The sequence below is a fragment of the Nycticebus coucang genome, chromosome 4 (genome assembly GCF_027406575.1).
Source record: "Nycticebus coucang isolate mNycCou1 chromosome 4, mNycCou1.pri, whole genome shotgun sequence".
In the NCBI taxonomy this organism is placed as follows: domain Eukaryota; kingdom Metazoa; phylum Chordata; class Mammalia; order Primates; family Lorisidae; genus Nycticebus; species Nycticebus coucang.
The window spans coordinates 59543372-59563939 of NC_069783.1; the positions used below are offsets into that span (position 1 = coordinate 59543372).

At 37.7% G+C, this 20568-nt stretch overlaps 2 protein-coding genes across 7 annotated transcripts in view; one reads left to right on the top strand and one right to left on the bottom strand.

Moving 5' to 3' along the window:
• Positions 1-578: 578 nt before the first annotated feature.
• SANBR (SANT and BTB domain regulator of CSR) overlaps positions 579-20568 on the top strand; it is a 66586-nt gene continuing 46596 nt past the window's right edge. The window contains exons 1-7 of one of the 6 annotated variants that reach the window (XR_008379655.1): positions 579-758; positions 4440-4573; positions 6168-6336; positions 9489-9638; positions 12233-12419; positions 13699-13792; positions 15976-16214. Coding sequence is in view for 5 of the 6 variants with exons in the window: in XM_053589220.1 (XP_053445195.1) it covers positions 6301-6336; positions 9489-9638; positions 12233-12419; positions 13699-13792; positions 15976-16214 (706 nt within the window). In the remaining variant the exon portion in view is untranslated. Of the gene's footprint in view, positions 759-4439; positions 4574-6122; positions 6337-9488; positions 9639-12232; positions 12420-13698; positions 13793-15029; positions 15093-15975; positions 16215-20568 lie in introns of those variants that run through there. The other 5 variants (XM_053589220.1, XM_053589222.1, XM_053589221.1 and 2 more) reach the window with 5 other exon arrangements.
• Positions 6529-7291, bottom strand: LOC128584208 (high mobility group protein B1-like). Its single transcript, XM_053589225.1, has one exon. The coding sequence runs from the start codon at positions 7171-7173 to the stop codon at positions 6544-6546; it is 630 nt and encodes a 209-aa protein (XP_053445200.1). The 5' UTR covers positions 7174-7291; the 3' UTR covers positions 6529-6543.

A 20568-nucleotide genomic window follows, 5' to 3' on the forward strand; every position in this document is an offset into this window, starting at 1 on the left:
TTCCAAGTGGAAATCACAGATGTTGATCTTTAGCATTTACGATATTGAGGCTTATACATTTCATTGATCCGCAATGATAGTATTCACAATAACACACACACACACACGAACCTATTAATGTATGAAAAGCGAATTTGTAATCCACAGCTACTTACATTTTTAAAGAGCTACCTCCTGGTAAAGACTGAGCTTGATCTAAAAGATACTTTCAGTGTTTCTCAGCTCATACAATTTTCCCGGCCTACCTACAAAAATATCAAATAACCTGCACCAGGAACCATTTCACCCGTTTTTTAGTCAGAGTTCTTTTACCGCCCAAGCATTCCCCTTTCTTCTGGACTCCAGGTTGGTCACCTAAGATCAGGCTCCGAGGATCTGGTTGCTAGGAGACCAGACGCTAGGCGTGTGGGGCGCTGCACTGCGGCAAGCCGGGAGGGAAAGCCAGAGGGGAAGGGGAAGGTGCCGCATCACACGGCGGCTGCCGCGGATCCCGCTCCCTCCTGCCGGCCAGGAGCTCCTCGCTCATTGGCTCCGCCGCTGCGGTGCTGGCTCGCGATTGGCCGAGCGGTTTCCGCCGACGCTCGCCCGCCCCTCAACGCTAGTGCTCGGCCGCCGCCTGGGAGCAGGAGGGGTGGCGTGTGAGGGCGTCACGGCCCGGGTAGCGGGCTGGGTCGGCGCAGCTTCATGGCGGGAGCGCAGGCGGTCCTGGTGGCTGCAGGTGACAGAGGCGCAGCAAGGGCCGCCGCGGCCCTGTCGAGGTGAGCGAGATGCCGAGAGGCTCGGCTGCCCGCCGCGGAGCGAGAAGTGCGGTGAAGGGCGGTGCCGCTCGCAGCCAGCCGCTTCGCGCCACGGCCCCCCACTCACCGCGGGGCTGGCCGGGCCGGGGTCCCGCGGGCCCAAACACGCCCACGCCCTGCTCGCCGCGTCCTCAACCCGCCCGCTCCACATGCTCGCAGCGGGTCCCGCCGGCGCATCAGGCGCACCCCGACTTTGCTGGCCCGGCCGCGCCCCAGTCCTCTGTCCCGCATCTGCCGCCGTCTCGTCCCTGCCTGGCGCCTTTGTCTGCCCCGCGCCCCGAGAGCTTTTGCGCCTACGCGGAATGGGGCCGCGAAGGTCTTGGGGTGCTCCGTCACGCAGCACAGTGAGCCTCTCCGCCCGGGGTTTGAAGTGCTGGGTTTGGGATGTGGTTTTACTTTCTCCCTAACCATCAAAGCCAACTGCCTCGGATCTCCTTGGTGGCCAGGGGTCCGGAAACCTGGGCTCTAGGCTTCTCCCTGGTCCAGGATGACTCAGTGTTACCGCTACCCTCAGTTATGCCAGAGGCCTTTGACCTGCCTCCCTGGCCCCCTTCTCTTCCAGTCTTGCAACCACCTAGGGGGAAAGTCTACGTCTACAATGCTTTTTTCCATTTCGGAAGAAAATATCAGATTCCTGTCTGGACCTTTATCTGGTGTGAGAGTGACTTAGTCTTACTAATACATAAACCAAAACAAGGGAATGGGGGAGGGATATGAATGTGCTTTCTTACACAAATTGAATTTTTATTCTAAGTAAATAACACTTTTTACCTTAAACAAATTAAAATTTTTTTATTTATCATGAATGCAAGTAGGTTTAGTAGTGCAGGTAATGCAAGGTTAGTAGTGAGGTAATTTGAACTTTGAACTTTTTCCTACTGACACAGTTTTTGATAAATGTATACCTTTTTACCAGATCAAATTGTTTTATTGAAGATTATCCATCAATGCTGTGCCTTTTACACTTACATTCAGACTCTATAAGATGATTTCTTGAACATTTATTGAACTAGAATTAATGCTGGGTAGTTAAAGTTTGCTCAGTATTCCATTGTGTAAGGAAGGTCAACAGAAAGCTTTTTTTTTTTTTTTTTTTTTACATTTAGATGATTTAAAAGTTTTTTTTGGGGGGGGGGTGTTGATTACTTTTCTTTTAGAAATCAAGGTCTTGCTTTGTTGTCCCAGCTACAGTGCAATAGTGCAATTGCATCATCACAGCTCGCTGCAATCTCAGAGTCCTGGCGTCAAGTGATCCTTTTGCCTCAGCCTCCTGAATAGCTGGGACTACAGGCTTGTGCCACCATGCCAGGCTAATTTTTTTTAATTTTTTTGTAGAGTTGCTGTGTTGCTTGGGCTGTTCTCTAACTCCTGGACTCCAGGAATCTCCCACCTTGTACTCCCAAAGTGCTGGGATTATAGGCACGAAACGCTGTGCCCAGCCTTAAAGTATTTTTAAACATGTCTAGCATAAATATATATTATATTTGAAATTAGTTTTTAAGTGTTTGAAATTTTAAGTGAATCTTTTTGGAAGTGAAGAAAAAATAGCATCCAGCATTGTTGATCTAAGTTCCACTTTAGACTTTTCTATTGAGGCCCAACCAAATTCTAATAAAACATCCTATTCCTTAACATCCCTCCCACATTGTGTGGTATGAAACTGATACATGTGCTAGGCAAACCAGTGGAGAGGAATGCCTTGTTCACTAATAAGAAATTAGGTCTTGAGGCTCAGCGCTGTGGCTCAAGCAGCTAAGGACCAGCCACATACACCTGAACTGGCGGGTTCAAATCCAGGCCAGGCCCACCAAACAACAATGACAGCTGCAACCAAAAAAATAGCCAGGCGTTGGGGAGGCGCCTGTAGTCCCAGCTATTTGGGAGGCAGAGACAGGAGACTCGCTTGAGCCCAGGAGTTTGAGGTTGCCGTGAGCTAAGAATTTTATAAATTCAAAACTAAATTGGTTAATCCAGCAAGACACGATTTCCATATGTCTTTGTACATTGTGGATGCTTAAATATCTAAATGAGTTATGGTAATGCTGTGTGTTGAAAGTAAATAAGTTGTGGATCCTCAGGTTGGAGTGGAATTCAAAAGATAGGTTAAATCTGTCTTAAGGAGTTGTGACTTTTTCATTAAGCCAATGTTTTTGGCACTATTTGCCTTGTTTGTCACTCTTTCAGGGAATTAATTACAGAAGGAAGGCCCAGCCCATCAGAGAAACTATAGTCCAGTGGGTTAAAAAGCCAGGTGGCATTGTGGTGGCTGGCATCAATAGTCCCAGCTATTTTGGAGGCTGAGACAAGAGGATAGCTGGAGCCCAGAAGTTGAGGTTTCTATGAGCTATGATGCCATGGCACTGTACCCAGGGTGACAGAGTGAGACTCTGTTGAAAAAAAAAAAAAAAACCTGCTTTCCCAAGTTTTTCCCAAGATTACTAAGACCTTTTCCAAGTCTATTTTCCAAAGGTTTTTTTTTTTTTTTTTAATCAAACTTAGTTGGGGATATGTGAAAGGGTATTATTTTTGGATTCACTCAATTTTTGTCACCTGATTTTGATCCACTCGTTAAAAAAAATTCTGCAAAATCTATTTTATACTGGGTACAAGGCAGTGCTTTACAGTTATTAACCTAATTCTTGTAAATTTTTGTTTCAATAATTGCCAAAGTAGGGGGGAGAAAAATGATAGTAGTGGCCGGGGTCATGGCTCACACGTGTAATCCTAGCACTCTGGGGGGCCGAGGCAGGTGGATTGCTTGAGCTCAAAGTTCAAGACCAGCCCGAGCAAGATAAAGACCCCATCTCTACTTAAAACAGAAAATCTAGCCAGGCGTTGTGGCAGATACCTGTAGTCCCAGCTACTTGGGAGGCTAAGGCAAGAGGAATGCTTGAGCCCAAGAGTTTGAGGTTGCTGTGAGCTATGATGTGATGGCACTCTACTCAGGGCAACAGAGTGAGAATATGTCTCAAAAAAAAAGAAAGAAAGAAAAATAATAGTAGTAATTATTTGTTGAGTTATTGAGCTTGCTTTGCATGCCAGACAGTGTGTGAGGGTGCTTTATATGTAGTATTATTTAATCATCACCATAACCTCAAAGGTAGGTATTATTTTCCTGATATTGTAGCTGAAACAATTGAGACCCTAGGTTGCACTGATAGAGGGGTGAGGCTGAATAAGAATCCATAGCTGACTCTTTCTACTCATTTTGTTGGCAACATGCTTCATTGGAACATTGCTGTCTCTCCTTTTATCTATCATATTAATCTTAATGAATCTATCTAATCCAAAGATCTCTGGAGTTGTAAGTGCTACTACTGCAACCATTATATAGTTTTCATTCAGTACCAGGTAACATTTTTCATATATTGTCAAATGTATGTGAGTTCCAGCCTGAGCAAGAGCAAGACCCTGTCACTATTAAAAAAAAAAAAATCAGCAATCAGCAGGTAATGGTGGTATGCACCTGTAGTACCAGCTACTCTGGAAGCTAAGGCAGGAGAATCAATTGAATCCAAGAGTTTAAGGTTGTAGTGAGTTATGATGATACCACTGCATTCTAGCTGGGCAACAGAGTGAAACTATGTCTCTAAAAAGAAAAAAAAATTGTATGAACTGACTACTATCATCTTTGTCTTACAGATGAGGAAATTGAGGCACAGAGATTAATCTGACCCAGATAATACCTTGAGTGGTAGAAACAGGATGCAAACTTGGACAGTCTGGCTCTAGAGTCTACACTCTTAACCACTACGTTGTATTGGCACTTCAACAAGGTACTACTTACTTGGTTGGCAGGAAGCTACGATTTTCAAGAGCTTGAGGTTTTTCTTTCTTTATTTCTTTTTAATGTTCATGCAAATGTGTGCAGAATAGCATCCTCATGTTTGCCACCTGATGTCCTATATCAGCTTCTATTTATTTATTTATACTGGCTTTTTACATAAACAGTTACGTAGTATTATTCACAGTTAACATTTAGTGAATGCTTACTACATTGTAACCCCTGTGCTTTAAATATCTTGCATAATCCTCAACACAATCCTAGAAAGCAGATACTATTATTTTATGGTCCATGTCACTTGTGAGGTCATTTTATTGTCTTCAGAGTGCTTTCACAAAATAATCCCTTTGATTCTCTCTACGCAGTCTGTCAGAGGTATTACCATCACCAAATTTTATTGCTACAGTTCAGCAAGGTTAGATGACTAACCTTCACTGGTATGTAATGGAGCTCAAACTTAAACCAGAGTTTTCATGTACTAGTCTGTCAGTGGATCTCAGCTTTGTACTTCAAAAATAGAATACATTTTTCCATAGGAACAACTTAGATTTGGAAATCATGTTCCCAATCCAGAATTAGTGTTGGTCGAATCATAGATATGACTAGCCATAAACCTGTTGTTATTTTTATCTGTAAATTGTGTTCCAACTTCAGATACAGTGCCTGGCACATAGTGGGACTCAGCAAAGTTTGAATAAAATAAGTGTCTCATGTATATTGATATAAAAAGGTTACTTTTTCTCTTTGATGCCATAACCTTCCCCTCCCACCACCTCACATTCAAAATGGTTTCATTGACTTGTAACTAAATTTAAAATGTATTAGAAGCCAGGCACAGTGGCTCATACCTATAGTCCTAGAATTCTGGGAAGTTGAGGTGGGAGGATTGCCTGCCTCGGCTGAGCCAGAGTGAGATCGCATCTTTACTAAAAATAGAAAAACTAGCCAGGCATTTTGGATTTTGGTTGGGGACTGTAGTCCTAGGTAGTAGGGAGGTTGAGACAAGAAGATCACCTGAGTCTAAGAGTTTTAAGTTTGCTATGAGCTCTCTGACACCATGGCACTCTACCCAGAGCAACAGAATGAGACTCTGTCTCAAAAAAAAAAAAGTATTAGAAATAAAGTATTCTAAGAATGGAAAAACAAAAAACCATATATATTCACTATTAAATTGGAACTGACCAATCAGCACTCATGTGCACAGAAGAAACTAAAACTCAATGGAAGTCAAGCCGGTGCGGGGTGGGGGGTGGGCACGCTTACAACTTTGATTCAAGCAGTACAAAAGCAATCTGTATAATCAAAACATTTGTTCCCCTATAATATTCTGAGATTTAAAAAGGAAGAAGCCATAGAATTTGTAGAATGGCCATTAGTAGGAATTGGGAATACAGGAGGAGGAAGTGTTTTGTAATGAAGGGAACAAGTTCACACTTGACCAGGTGAGCCTGTAGACACTCTTAACAGTCATGGACTAGACCAGTGACCCAGAATCTTTTTTTTTTTTTTTAATAAAAAAAATTGTATTTACTTAGAAGCATTCAGAATGTCAACAAAACAGCTGCAACTTTTTTTTGCAATTACAGAGTGGTATTCAGTTAACAGAACAACAATTATTTCGTATAAACTGCATCAGAGACAACTGAAGATGAAAAAACTACCATCCCCATATATAACTAATTTGTGCTGTGCACCAACAAGAACCTGCTTTAAACTTCCATGCCAATTTACAACCCCCATACTGTACCAGGCAAGGTTAGTGGCTGTTGAAAATACCACCAGGACAGGGCTATCTAAAGACACATTCGGTAGTGTGTTAACTATACAAAAAAAGACACTGTACAGTTTAAAAACAAATCTTACACAGCCTTACATTTCAATTTTTTTCTTTAAAAGGAGTGAGTTGTGTACAGGGGGGTTAAATGCTTTATAGACAAGAAAAAAAACTGCGCTAGAACCAACTTATTCATCATCATCATCTTCTTCATCTTCCTCCTCCTCTTCATCCTCTTCGTCTTCCTCATCTTCCTCCTCTTCCTTCTTTTTCTTGCTTTTTTCAGCCTTGATGACTCCCTTTTTCGCTGCATCAGGCTTTCCTTTAGCTCGGTCTGCAGCAATATCCTTTTCGTATTTTTCCTTCAGCTTTGCAGCCTTCTTTTCATAAGGCTGCTTGTCATCCACAGCAGTGTTATTCCACATCTCCCCCAGCTTCTTTGCGACATCACCAATGGATAGGCCAGGATGTTCTCCTTTGATTTTTGGGCGATACTCAGAACAGAACAAGAAAAAGGCCGAAGGAGGCCTCTTGGGTGCATTGGGATCCTTGAACTTCTTTTTTGTTTCCCCTTTAGGAGGGATATAGGTTTTCATTTCTCTTTCATAACGGGCCTTGTCCGCCTTTGCCATATCTTCAAATTTTCCTTTCTCTTTAGCAGACATGGTCTTCCACCTCTCTGAGCACTTCTTAGAAAACTCTGAGAAGTTGACTGAAGCATCTGGGTGCTTCTTCTTGTGCTCCTCCCGACAAGTTTGCACAAAGAATGCATATGATGACATTTTGCCTCTCGGCTTCTTAGGATCTCCTTTGCCCATGTTTAGTTATTTTTCCTCAGCGAGGCACAGAGTCGCCCAGTGCCCGTCCGGCTCTCACTTGCCCCGGCGCTGTCTCTATGGAGCTCAATGTACTGCAATGGCTGTGAGAGCGGGAGCCAGACGCCCTAGAATCTTGAAAGACAGATATATTTAGGAAACTTTGATTTATTAGTAGAATTTAAAGCTATAGAAACAGAAGTCACTCAAGGATCCTATGCAAAGCAATAAGCAAAAAAAAAATTTTTTTTAAAGGTCATTGTTTCACAAATTTCATTAATTTGAGTATCACCTTCAGAACTTTTGCCATTTTACGGTACCCTCCATCCTATTATGTATTTATTTAATAGTTTTCTCCTTGAACTTGAGTATCTTTTACTTAAATATAATATAAAACAAGACTTTTGGGGACTGATATAAAACAAGACTTTTGTTTTATATTAAACACCATTGTAAAATAAAATCAATTACTTGGCAGAATAAAGGGAAATGACCATAAAAAGAAAGTATTAGGCTTTGACTCTCACTGCCCTCAGCCAGTATTTAACAGATTTGAGTGTCAGTTTTAAATGGGTTTGAATCCTTGCTCTGCTTCTTATTAACTTTGTGATCTTTATAGTTTGCTTTAAATTTCTCTGAACCTGTTTCTCCATCTTGTAAACTTGGGAGAGCATCTATTTTATAGGGCTGAGATGAAAATTTATTGAAATAACATATAAAAAACTTAGCACAGTTCTAGCCTCCTGGTAGATACTCACTAAATAATAACCATATGCATCACTGCTCTGCCCCCTATGGCTCCCCTTTGCTATAGCTTTTGGCCAGAACCATATTAATATGATATTTAAAATTACCTGTTTGTTTACCAGTATTCTGCACCAGACTTCTTAAGGCCAGGGACCATATATCATGGTCATAGTAGGGATTTTTGTATCCCTAAAATATGGCACATAGTTGGGGCTCACTAAATGTTTGTTGAACTACATGCAGTTTGTAAAGCCATTTTTCTTGGTGATCGTATTGTCTGAAAGTCTTGGACACCCTTGCCTAAGATGAAGGGCACTGGATATCATTCTTCAAGGGTTCTGGATTGAGATAGAGATTATGATGGTACAAGAGATGGGGAAGCCAGGTGAAGAAGCGTGGGAAGCCTCCACAGGAGTCTTGTGTTGGGCATGCATACGCACACATGTGTATGTGTGTGTGTGTAAGGATTAAACTTTATCAGGCCAGTTGTCACATTGCTTCTGAATATAAGAAAGAAGAGAACAACTTTCCAAAGAAAAATTGTTTCGGACATGTGGAAATAATAATTGTTGATAGAATCTTCCTACCATTTATAACTAATTATCAAAGGGCACAGTAATTATTATGCTTAGCCTAAAATATCAGATTAACTTGATTTTAAATTTCACTTTATTACATCTGTGAAAATTCAGTATACGCAGCCTTCATTGTTTATAGCATGGACATTCACTCAGAAAAAGAGAATGTTGCTTAGCAATAGAATGAAATTATAAACCAAGCCTGGTGGCTCACGCCTATAATCCTAGCACTCTTGGAGGCCAAAGCAGGTGGATTGCCTGAGTTTGTGAGTTCAAAACCAGCCTGAGCCAGAGTGAGACCTCGTCTCTAAAAATAGCCAGACATTGTGGCACGCACCTGTAGTCCTAGCTACTTGCGAGGCTGAGGCAAGAGAATGGCTTAAGCCTAAGAGTTTGAAGTTGCTGTGAGCTATGATGCCACCACACTCTACCAAGGGTGACAAAGGGAGACTGTCTCACAAAAAAAAAATAAATTATAATTCTTTTAACCAGCTATGTCTATAGTATGTTTTATAGCTTAATTCTACCATCCATGAATTGCTAATCAGAGAATAAATCAGGCACCTTTAAAATTTTTTTGAAAGATAAATTATATTCAGCTTTTTCCCCCAATGTTTTATTATTATAATTTTGAACTTAACAGTAGAGTCAAAAAGAATTTTATAGTGAATACCTATATGCCTACCACCTACATTCTACCATTAACATTTTATTATGCCTTTTTTCAGATATTAATCCATCTATCCTTTTGTACATCCATGCCAATCTATAATGTTCAAATACTTTTATATTTGAAGAGTTTTTGGCTGTATATTGTTTGTTTATTTCAGATCAGTTTTATTTTTTCTTAACATAGTAACAGGTAATTCTTAGGAATAAATTCTAATCTATAATTCTTAAGAATGAATTATAACTAATCTATAATGTTCTGACAACATTTGGATTTCAGATTTAAATAAAGTTGTTTGTCTTTCCTATTTCTGGTTCCAAAAGATGAGTCGTGGATATTCTGAGAACAACAATTTTGTGAATAATAATAACCAAATGGTGTTGGACATGATCCTTTATCCATTGCTTGGAATCCCTCAAACCATCAACTGGGAAACAGTAGCAAGGCTTGTGCCAGGATTAACACCCAAAGAGGTAAGTAACAGTCCCCCTGATATCTCCTGAAAATAACAGAACAGGTGACCAATTTAAAGAATCAACAACTGAGAGGAAAAAGCTAATTGAGATTTATATATTCATATGCATATATTAATACTGTACATATATACAAATTTATATTATTTGACTAACCGCAAATTACATTAATTATATATTAACCCAATTAGTATGTTTAAATTCAGGCTTCTCTTACATGTTTATAATTGAAAAGTCACTAATAATATCTTAATTTAAGCAATAGAAGTATTCCTGTAAAATTATGGGTAGATAACATTTTTATAAATCAGATTATGTTATTAAATCCCTTATGCTATGTTTCTCAAATTAGATTATGTTGAAACCTTTCTAATGGAAAAAACTTGGAAACTCCCAGTGATGACTTTAATTATTTTTATTATAATACAAATTAAATTAGATATGCACTGATAATATAAGGTATAAACACACTTTATACAACTATAAACCAAATGTATATACTAAAAACACAGATGAATACTAAAACTAATATAATTCAAACTAATAATGCTAACTTAATGTGATGAGTAATAGTGTTTTGCAGAAATTAAGTTGTCAATTTTAACACAAATACTGTATAGTCTTTTCTGGTACAAATTGTTTTTCATTGCCATGTGCCTTTCAGAGCCTTCTCTTTCTTCTTTTCTCTCAAAAGTCTTTTTTCTTTTTCTTTAGTTTTTTATTTTTTAAGAGACAAAGTCTCTGTCACCCAGGCTGCAGTGCAGTGACACAAACATAGCTTGTTATAGCCTTGAACTTCTGGGCTCAAGCATTCCTCCCACCTCAGCCTCCCAAGCAACTGTGACTACAGGCACACTATGCCACATCCAGCTAATTTTTTAATTTTTTTGTAGAAACAGGGTCTCTCTGTGTTGCCCAGTTGGATCTTGAACTCATGGCCTCAAGCATTACTCCTGCCTCAGCCTCCCATAGTGCTGAGATTATAGGCTTGAGCCATGGCACACATGTGGCCAAATCTTTATTATTTTATTATTTTTAGTTATTTATTTATTTTTATACAGAGTCTCACTCTGTTGCCCTGGATAGAGTTCCATAATGTCATCATAGCTCATAGCAACCTCAGTCTCTTAAGCTCAAGCAGTCCTCTTGCCTCAGCCTCCCAAGTAGCTGAGACTACAGGCATCTGCCACAACACCCAGATAGTTTTTCTGTTTTTAGTAAAGACTGGGTCTGGCTCTTGCTCAGGCTGGTCTTGAACTCCTGAGCTCAAGCAGTCCACCTTGGCTTCCCAGAGTGCCAGGATTATAGGCAGGAGCCACCCAGCCAAAGTCATTTATTATTTTAATAAAGAAAATTCACTGTCACCAGTTAGATCCTCTTTGGTTTGCTTTCCATTGAAGGTTAGGTTTTATTCCTGGTGGGATCTCAGTTAATAGAAAAATAAAAGCCAAGTTTTGTTTTGTTTTTATTAAATCATAGCTATGTACATTAATACAATCGTGGGGTATAGTGTGCCCCATGTGATTGTATACATGGTTTTATATACAATTTGAAATATTTTCATCAAACTAGTTAACATAGCCTTCACGGCCTTTTCTTAGTTATTGTGTTAAAACATTTATATTCTACATTTAGTAAATTTCACATGTACCCTTGTAAGATGCACCATAGGTATGGTCCCACCAGTTACCCTCCCAAAAGCCACATTTTTAACTAAATTATTAAAAGTATCAGGTTAGGGCTTGGCGCCCGTAGCACAGTGGTTACAGCACCAGCCACATGCAGGGGGTGGTAGATTCAAAGCCAGCCTAAGCCAGCTAAACAACAATGACAACTGCAACAAAAAAAGAGCTGGGGGTTTGTGGCAAGTGCTTGTAGTCCCAGCTACTTGGGAGGCTGAGGCAAGGTAATCACTTACACCCAAGAGTTTGAGGTTACACTACTGTGCTCAACTGGGGGTGACATGGTGAGATTTTATCTCAAAAAAAAAAAAAAAGAAAAAGTAGCAGGTTAATATGTGATTGACTAATGCAGTCTTCATCTTTGTACAAGAGCATAAACACACTTTTTTTTTTCAATTAAAGCATGTTAAAATAAAATTCTTCCCTCTATCTTAAAAGAGAAAAAATAAGCTAGATTCTTTTATGTAATGAAACATGTATAGATTTTCTAAATGTTACTCAGAAGATTAATATTCACTTATAAAAAGTAATTATAGAAAAGTCCCTTCAAATAGAAGGCAAGAAAATATCTTTTCACTTCTTTATTTAAAAAATTCCCAAACCTCTTTTTTTGCTTGTTTTTTTCTGTTGAGACAGAGTCTCAGTCTGTCACCCTGGGTAGAATGCTGTGGTGTCACAGCTCACAGTAACCTCAAACTCTTGGGTTTAAGCGATTCTCTTGCCTCAGCCTCCCAAGTAGCTGGGATTACAGGCAGTGCCCTACTATTTTTTGGTTGTAGTTGTCATTGTTGTTTGGCAAGCCTGGGCTGGATTGGAACCCGCCAGCTCCGGTGTATAAGTCTGGTGCCCTAGCCGTTGAGCTACAGGCACTGAGCCCCAAACCTCTATTTCTTTCATTTTATATCATGACAGTGTGCAAAAAGGTTTGATGAACTGAAGAGCAGTGGAAACTCACCCGTTGACAACCAGTATAATCCCCTAATGGCTGCTGGAGAGAGTCCTGTTGAAACTTTAGCCACGTATATCAAATCATCACTTCTTGACACACAGGGAGAATTTCAGGAGACTCCAGTTGGTCAGGATGCAGTTTCCAAAACAGGTAAGACTTTAAACTAAAATGCAGCACTTGTTCTTATAATGATTCTGCAAAATATTATGTATTCCAATCAACTTTTCTTTATTTAAAGGTTAGTATAAACATTAATAGAAAAATCTATTAGTATTTATATCTACCTAAATTTTAAAAATTATATTTATCTTTGCCATATTTAAAATTTTAAATATAATCCAACACTATCACCAAAAAAAATCAAAATTTCCTACTCTAATCTATTGGCCTAGTCATTTTATATATTATTTATTATTTACTATGAGTATTATTTTACTTTATTTTAAAAGGATTTGCACTATGCTTTTTTTTTTTAAGTCAGCGACTTTGTTGTACTGGCTACGGTGCAGTGGCATTATCATTGTCATAACTCACTGCAACCTCAAATTCCTGAGCTTAAGCACTCTTCCTGCCTCAGCTTCCAGAGTAGCTGAAACTATAGGCACCACCACCACAACCAGCGAATTTCTCTATTTTTTATAAAGATAGTCCTCAGGCTGGTCCTAAACTCCTGACCTTAAGTGATCCTCCTGCCTTGGCCTCCCAGAGTACAAGGATTACAGGCATGAGCCAAGGTGCCCAAAAACACTATACGCTTTTACTTCATTTTTTTTCCTCCTGAGAGCATCTTGCTTGCCTCTCTCTCTCTCTCTCTTTTTTTTTTTTATAGCTGCTCTTTTGTTTATTTTTTTTAAGAGTTGGTGGGGGGGGTCTCACTGTGGTGCTCAGGCTGGTCTGACACTCCTGGGCTCAAGCAGTCTCCCTGCATAGCTGGGTCTACAGGCAAGCACTGTGCCCAGCCTACAGCCACTCTTTATTGCTGTCAACAAGAGAATCAGGTGTCACAGAAGCAGGGTAAAAGAGATGTTTTCAGCAATTCAGTTGGAAATAATAACTGAGTTTTGGAAATCCTTGGGGTGTAATGAGTCATTTTAATCTCAGCTGAGTATTGATATAAAAAAATTCTTCAGAAAGAGAAAACTATGCTGTTGTTTTTTGGACATTTGACCCTTATTTGTACACAACACATCAGTATTTTTTGAAATCTTCATTGTATCTTTAGTAATTCGTGCTCCATTTTTTTGTATGGTTTCTTTCTTACACTGTTAGAAATTTTAAGGGAAAATCCACGTGGCAAATACCACCTTCAATTAGCCTTGGAAACCATGCATTTATAGTATTACCATTCAATTAGTAAAAAAGCCATTCTCATCTAGAAACGCTAACTCCCCCCCTTTTTTTTTTGTATGTGTTTGTTTCTGTATTTAAGGAAGACATAGTATAGCTTCCACAAGGAATTGTTCTTCAGAAAGTGAAAATTGTACTACTCGTAATGGTGGAGAAAAGACTGAAGAATCTGAAGGGTAGGAGGCTGGTTGTTTGCTAGATAAGATTTAATATTAATCTCTAGTTTAAATTATAAAATATATGATTGGTGGTTATATGCATCAATTTCCATAATTTAGGAATTTCACAATGTTCAATTGGTGAACCATTTGGAATCAGCTTGGTTCATGTGTTAAACTATAAATATACCTAAACATATGGCTTGCTCATGTTATTTATAAATTGGACTACATTTTTCTATTTTTTTATTTATTTTTATATTTGTAAATATTAGAATTTAACATAAAATTTTGAAAGGTAAATTTGAATATCCAAAGAATAATCTCTATGCTATTAGTTCTCCAACTTTATTAAAGAAACTGGATGCATATTTTAGAATTATTTGATTATAATTATTCATTATAGAAAGGTTTAAAAATTAGGTTATGTTTTTCATTGTATTGCAAGTTTTGATACTTTTGTATTGTTTTATCTGTTTTACGTACGATAAACTGCACATATTTTAAGTTCACACTTTGATGATTTTGGACAAATTGGGTACACCCTATAACTGTCACCCAAATCAATATGCAGAATATATTCATCATTCTTTAAAGTTCCTTTGTGACTTTTTCTTTTGATGGATTTTTATATAACAGCTTGATTAATATATAATTTACATATCATAAAATTCATTTTGAAAAGTTCTGGAGATGGATAATGTTGAATGTGCTTTGCTACTGAATAAGCTTAAAGTGATTAAAATGGTAAATTTTATGTTACATGTATTTTATACAATAAAAAATTCACCCTTTTAAAGCACGTAGTTGAGTGATTTTTATTCACAGAGATTTTTAACTGATAGATCTGTGTGACACAAAAATATGCCAAATCATTTTTTTCTGAAATTACCTAATATTTCATACTGTAGTCCAAAATGCCACAGAAATTTGACATTTCAATATATCAATAATTATTTGTTTATATTGACCATAATTTCTTTGTAAGAATAATGTATGGAAAGTTATTTAAATTCTTTTGACTTTGATAGAATATTGATTGTAATCCTTTTGCTAATAGTCCAAATTTTAGTAAATGTAATTTTTTTGTATTAGAAATTTGCAAATTAAATAAAATAAATTCACATTATAGGATAGTGTGTCTCTTCCTATTTATATTCTTCCTTTTGTAGTAACATGAAGGCAGATATGGATCCTACTGATGTTTCTTTTTGAGGTGATATAATTTCCAAAGAAAGTGAATTCAAGGAGAATTAATTTTTTAAGCAAACCTTCCAATGTATCATCTAAACTTACTCTTAAATTATTTTTAAAATATGTAAGTAAGCACATTATAGTCTTAAGAAACCTTTTAACTACATTTATTAATTTGTTATTTGTTTAATAATTTAAACCAGCGATTCTCAACCTGTGGGTTGCAGCCCCCTTGTAACAATGAAAATACATCCTGCATATCAGATATTTACATTACAATTCATAACAGTAGCAAAATTACAGATTTGAAGTGGCAATGAAAATAATTTTATGGTTGGGGTCACCACAACATGAGCAACTCTGTATTAAAGGGTCACAGTATTAGGAGGCATTAGGAAGATTGTGAACCACTTATTTAAACAAATTATTTTTTACAAATAGTGTAAAAGATGTAATTTGTTTAACTATATTTATTAATTTATTTGTTAAATGCCAAAAAGCAAACTTTCTTGATGTTAAAAATAACTAAGCCATGTTATTGTTTTCATTTCATTCTTTAATGAGTAATTTTAGCTGGTTTTCTTTTTTGAAAATATTAAAATTTTATGTAATTATTATTTCCCTCTCATACCCATAACCATATAAAAGCACATTTTATGTTTTTTCACAAGACTTACTTAATTTACCTTTGTGAATTTGGATTATTTTTATAAACTTACATTTAATGTATAACTTGAAAAATAAATCTTAAACCATGTAAATTATTAGTCCTTTAGGAACAATATTTTTGTTTTATTAAGTCAGTAGCTTACTAAAAGTAGTCATTATCTAAAATATGATCATGTTAACAAAACACTTGAGAAACTCTGAATGTCAGAACCCTGTAAAACTGATTTGGGGTCAGAATCTTCAAAAACATCTTATTCTCTTACCTCCACTAAGTGTCATATTCTTGGCTCCTCTCTAAACTCTAATAATTTCATTTTTGTGTAACATTTTTTATGAAGGCCAAACATGGTGATCCATGTATGTGATGAAGCAAAAAACTTGAAAGAAGATTTTATTTGCCCACGAGATCTTTTGATATCAGAAATGAAGTACTTTGCTGAATATTTATCTATGGATGCCCAGCGCTGGGAAGAGGTGGACATTTCAGTTCATTGTGACGTTCATATTTTCAACTGGTTGATAAAATATGTTAAAAGGAACACTAAGGAGAATAAAGATTGTGAGATACCCACTTTAGGTAAAAAATAATATATTACTTATTTTGTAGTGAAATTTGTGTGTCACTTGGTAGTTTCTTCAGGCCAAAAGTAAAATGTGGAAAGTGGTTTAGATGTTAGTACTTATGCTTTTATTAATAACACCTTTTTAAGGTGAAACTGATACCTCAAATTATAATATATTTACGGCAAACGGATAGATCTCTAGATGAGCAATTCTTAATATATGGTCTATGAGCCACCAGGGTATTGGAGACTCTTAGAGGCTCCAAAAGGTCAAAACAATTTGCATAATAATACAAAGATATTATTTGTCTTTTGCACTGTATTAACGTTTGTTCAGATGGCTGGGTACCCATAGCACAGTGGTTATGGTGCTGGCCACATACACCAAGGCTGGTAGGTTCGAACCAGACCTGGGCCAGCTAAACAACAATGACAACTGCAACAAAAAAACAGCCAGGCGTTGTAGTGGACACCTGTAGTCCTAGCTACTTGGGAGGCTGAGGCAAGAGAATAGCTTAAGCCCAAGAGTTTGAGGTTGCTGTGAGCTATGACGGTATAGCACTCTACCAAGGGCGACATAATAAGACTCTGTCTCAAAAAAAAAAAATTTACTCAGATGATGCAAAAACAGTGGTGAATGAAATTGTTGTAACCATTCTCAACCTGTGGGTCGTGACCTACAGGAACTGTATTAAAGGGCCACAGCATTAGGAAGGTTTAGAACCACTGTGTTAGAGTTTTAGCCCACATCAAGGCAAGGATACCAGATTGTACTAGTAGTACATAGTTACATTGTTAAAAAAGAGAAGAAAAGAATCCAGTTTCACTTAAGAATGTCCTTGTTGGTCAGGGTGCCTATGGCTCAGTGAGTAGGGCGCCGGCCCCATATACTGAGGATGATGGGTTTGAACCCGGCCCCAGCCAAACTGCAACAAAAAAAAATAGCCAGGTGTTGTGGTGGGCACCTGTAGTACCAGCTACTTAGGAGGCTGAGGCAAGATAATCTTCTAAGCCCAAGAGCTGGAGGTTACTGTGAGCAATGATGCCACAGCACTGTACTGAGAGTGACAAAGTGAGACTCTGTCTCTAAAAAAAAAAAAAAAGTCCTTGGTGAAACAATAAAAATTACTAATCTTACTAAATCTGGACCCTTCAATATATTCATCTATTTAATACTGACGAAATAAAAAGTGCACTTATACACACCAACATACAATGGTTTTCTTGAGTAAAAGCAATTGTATAATTGTTTGAGCCGTTAAGTAACACTAGCTGCTTTTTAAATTTTTTATTTTATTTATTTATTTATTTTTTGAGACAGTCTCACTGTGTTGCTCTCGGTAAAGTGTTGTGGCATCACAGCTCACAGCAACCTCAAACTCTTGGGCTTAAGCAATTCTCTTGCCTCAACGTCCCTATTAGCTGGGACAACAGGCGCCTGCCACAACACCCGGGTATTTTTCTGTTGCAGTTGTCATCGTTGTTTAGCTGGCCCGGATGGGTTTGAACCCATCAGCCTCAGTTGTATGTGGCTGGCGCCCTACCCACTGAGCATCGGGCACCACCTGCTTTTTTTTAAAATACAAAAATATAAACCTATTTGTACTTGAGAGAATGACTGACAGAGAAGTTATGGTTATTTAGACTTAGCTACTTGGCAGATATTTTCTTGAAAATGAGTTAAGGAAATATAGTATTTGTTGTCAGTGATAAAATTCAAGCTTTCAAGTGAGAATTACAGTTTCAGAAAACTTACCTGCTTTCATGTGCTTCGCACCATCTCAATACTTAAAATACTTTTCTGATGAGATTGGTGATCATAGGGTGGCGCCTGTGGCTCAGAGGGGTAGGGTGCCAGCCCCATATGCCAGAGGTGGTGGATTCAAACCCAGCCCTGGCCAAAACTGCAAAAAAAAAAAAAGAGATTGATGATCATATTGACGAATGTCAATGTTTTAATATATTTTACAAGGAAATAAAATGTTTCAGCATTTGGAAGATATACGTAACTTGGTGAGCCGTAGTATTTTCCAAATGACCAGTGCATTATATTGTTAAAAATCATTCATGGGTTAAAGATCCATTCAGAGTACAAGCTGAATCAGAGGATTTTGACATTAAGGGAGTAGGAAAAGTTAAGTATAAGGTTTCAGATTCCATTACAGCTAAACTTTAAGACTCCCATTTGGCTGCATCATGCAGCATCTCAGGCCTGTTATCCTAGTGCTTTGGGAGGCTGAACTGAGGATTGCTTGGGCCCAGGATTTTGAGGTCAGGGAGCTGTGATCACAGCACGCTAGTCCAGAGTGGGTAAGACACTGTTTCCAAAAAAAACAAAAAGAAAAGAAACTACCATTTGTCAAATTGAGTGTAACATGAAAGAAGGCTACCCACAAATTGGATAGAATCCAGTTGTCTTCTACTAAATCAGGCATTGAAGAGATTTGCAATAAGTGTCGAACAGTACTACTCTTCTTACTAATCCTTTTTTCATTTTGGAAAATATAGGGGAGGTTTTTTTGGGGGGGGTATTGTTTTTGAGACAGTCTCACTTTGTTGCTCCAGGATAGAGTGCTGTGGTGTCACCCTAGCTCAGCAGCCTCAAACTCCAGGGTTCAAGTTATCTTCTTGCCTCCTGAGTAGCTGGGACTACAGGCACCCATCACAATGCCCAGCTGATTTTTTTCTATTTTTAGTAGAGATGGGAACTTGCCGTGACTCAGGCTGATACCAAACTCCTGAGTTCAAGGGATCTTCCTGCCATGGACCCCCAGAGTGCTAGGATTACAGGTGTAAGCCACTATGCACAGCCAAATATATAGTTATTTTTAATAGAATTATGTTAACATGCAATAAGTCTCTTATTCTTTTTAAATGAATTAATAAATATACTTTTAATTTCTCTATTTTAATTTTTAATGTGATAAGTATTGATAGATAGAGCCCACATAAACAAAAGCTCTTTATGATTCTCAGGTTTTAAGATTATAAAGAGGTCCTATAATTTGAAAGTTTAAGAACCAGTGTTCTGAATGGTAACATGTTATTAGTATTACTAGTAGAATATTAATCTAGATTACCAAATAGTCTTTCAATGGCATAAGTTTGTATAAGAAATCACACTTGAGGTTTAATAAAGTCTCTGTGCGCTAAAACTGCTATTTATAGCAGAATCAAAACATTTCTGAACTCTTATTAGTAAATAAATCTATATTGATGGTATAAACCTTTTGTGAAGAAGTTTATAACTTAGTATATTCTAGTGACCAAATTAATAGGAAAGGTTTTTAGTATTCCTTAAATCACAAGATTGCTAAACCCAAATTTTCAAGCTACTTAGAGTCCAGAGATTCCAGACGACCCAGCTATGAAATGTGCATGTGAAATAAATATCAAAATATATATAGAGGAGGGCAGCACCTGTGGCTCAGTGAGTAGGGCACTGGCCTCATATGCCGAGGGTGGTGGGTTCAAACCCAGCCCTGGCCAAACTACAACAAAAAAATAGCCGGGCGTTGTGGCGGGCGCCTGTAGTTCCAGCTGCTCGAGAGGCTGAGGCAAGAGAATCGTGTAAGCCCAAGAGTTAGAGGTTGCTGTGAGCCGTGTGACGCCACGGCACTCTACCCGAGGGCGGTACAGTGAGACTCTGTCCTACAAAAAAAAAATATATATATATATATAGAGGAAAAAAATATTGTTTGATCTGTCATATTTATGTGTGTAGTAAAGGTAAAAGAAATGGTGCAAAACTAGTCTTTGTTATCTTTACCCTTAAATCTTTGGCTACAAATGTAGACTTTTACAAAAGCAATCTTTATTCTAACCAGGAAACTGCCAAAATGCTTAATTAAACCTCTAATAATCCAGCCACTGGTTCTTAACTGGAATTTGGCATATTACCATTTCCTGAGGAACTTTTTCTTCTTTCATCATTTCTACTTGAGAGCCTTTAATTTAGATTTGTTAATTTAGGGAAAGATTAGGGTTACTTATTCTAACCCTTATCTGCTTAGTCTTTTATTTAGAAGAATTATCTTAGCACTGTAATGGTACAAAATAACAATTTTGTTAAAATATACCTCACAAAATAAATATATATATTTATACCTCGTGGGAGATGACAGCTTTACTAAAACTGTAGTGTCAGTATGTCTGTAGGAAGTAACTTTAGTACTTATGCAGTAGTAAATTTTTTATTACCCTTTTGAATCTTTTTAAATAAAATATTTGTTTATAACAAGCATTGAACTCCTTGTGAAATAACTTCACTAATAACAAGTATTCTCATTAATCATTTTTAAAATTTTCTCACTATGACTTTTATATTATATTCTCAATTTTGATTACCTTTTTCCCTGGTTTAGTTAA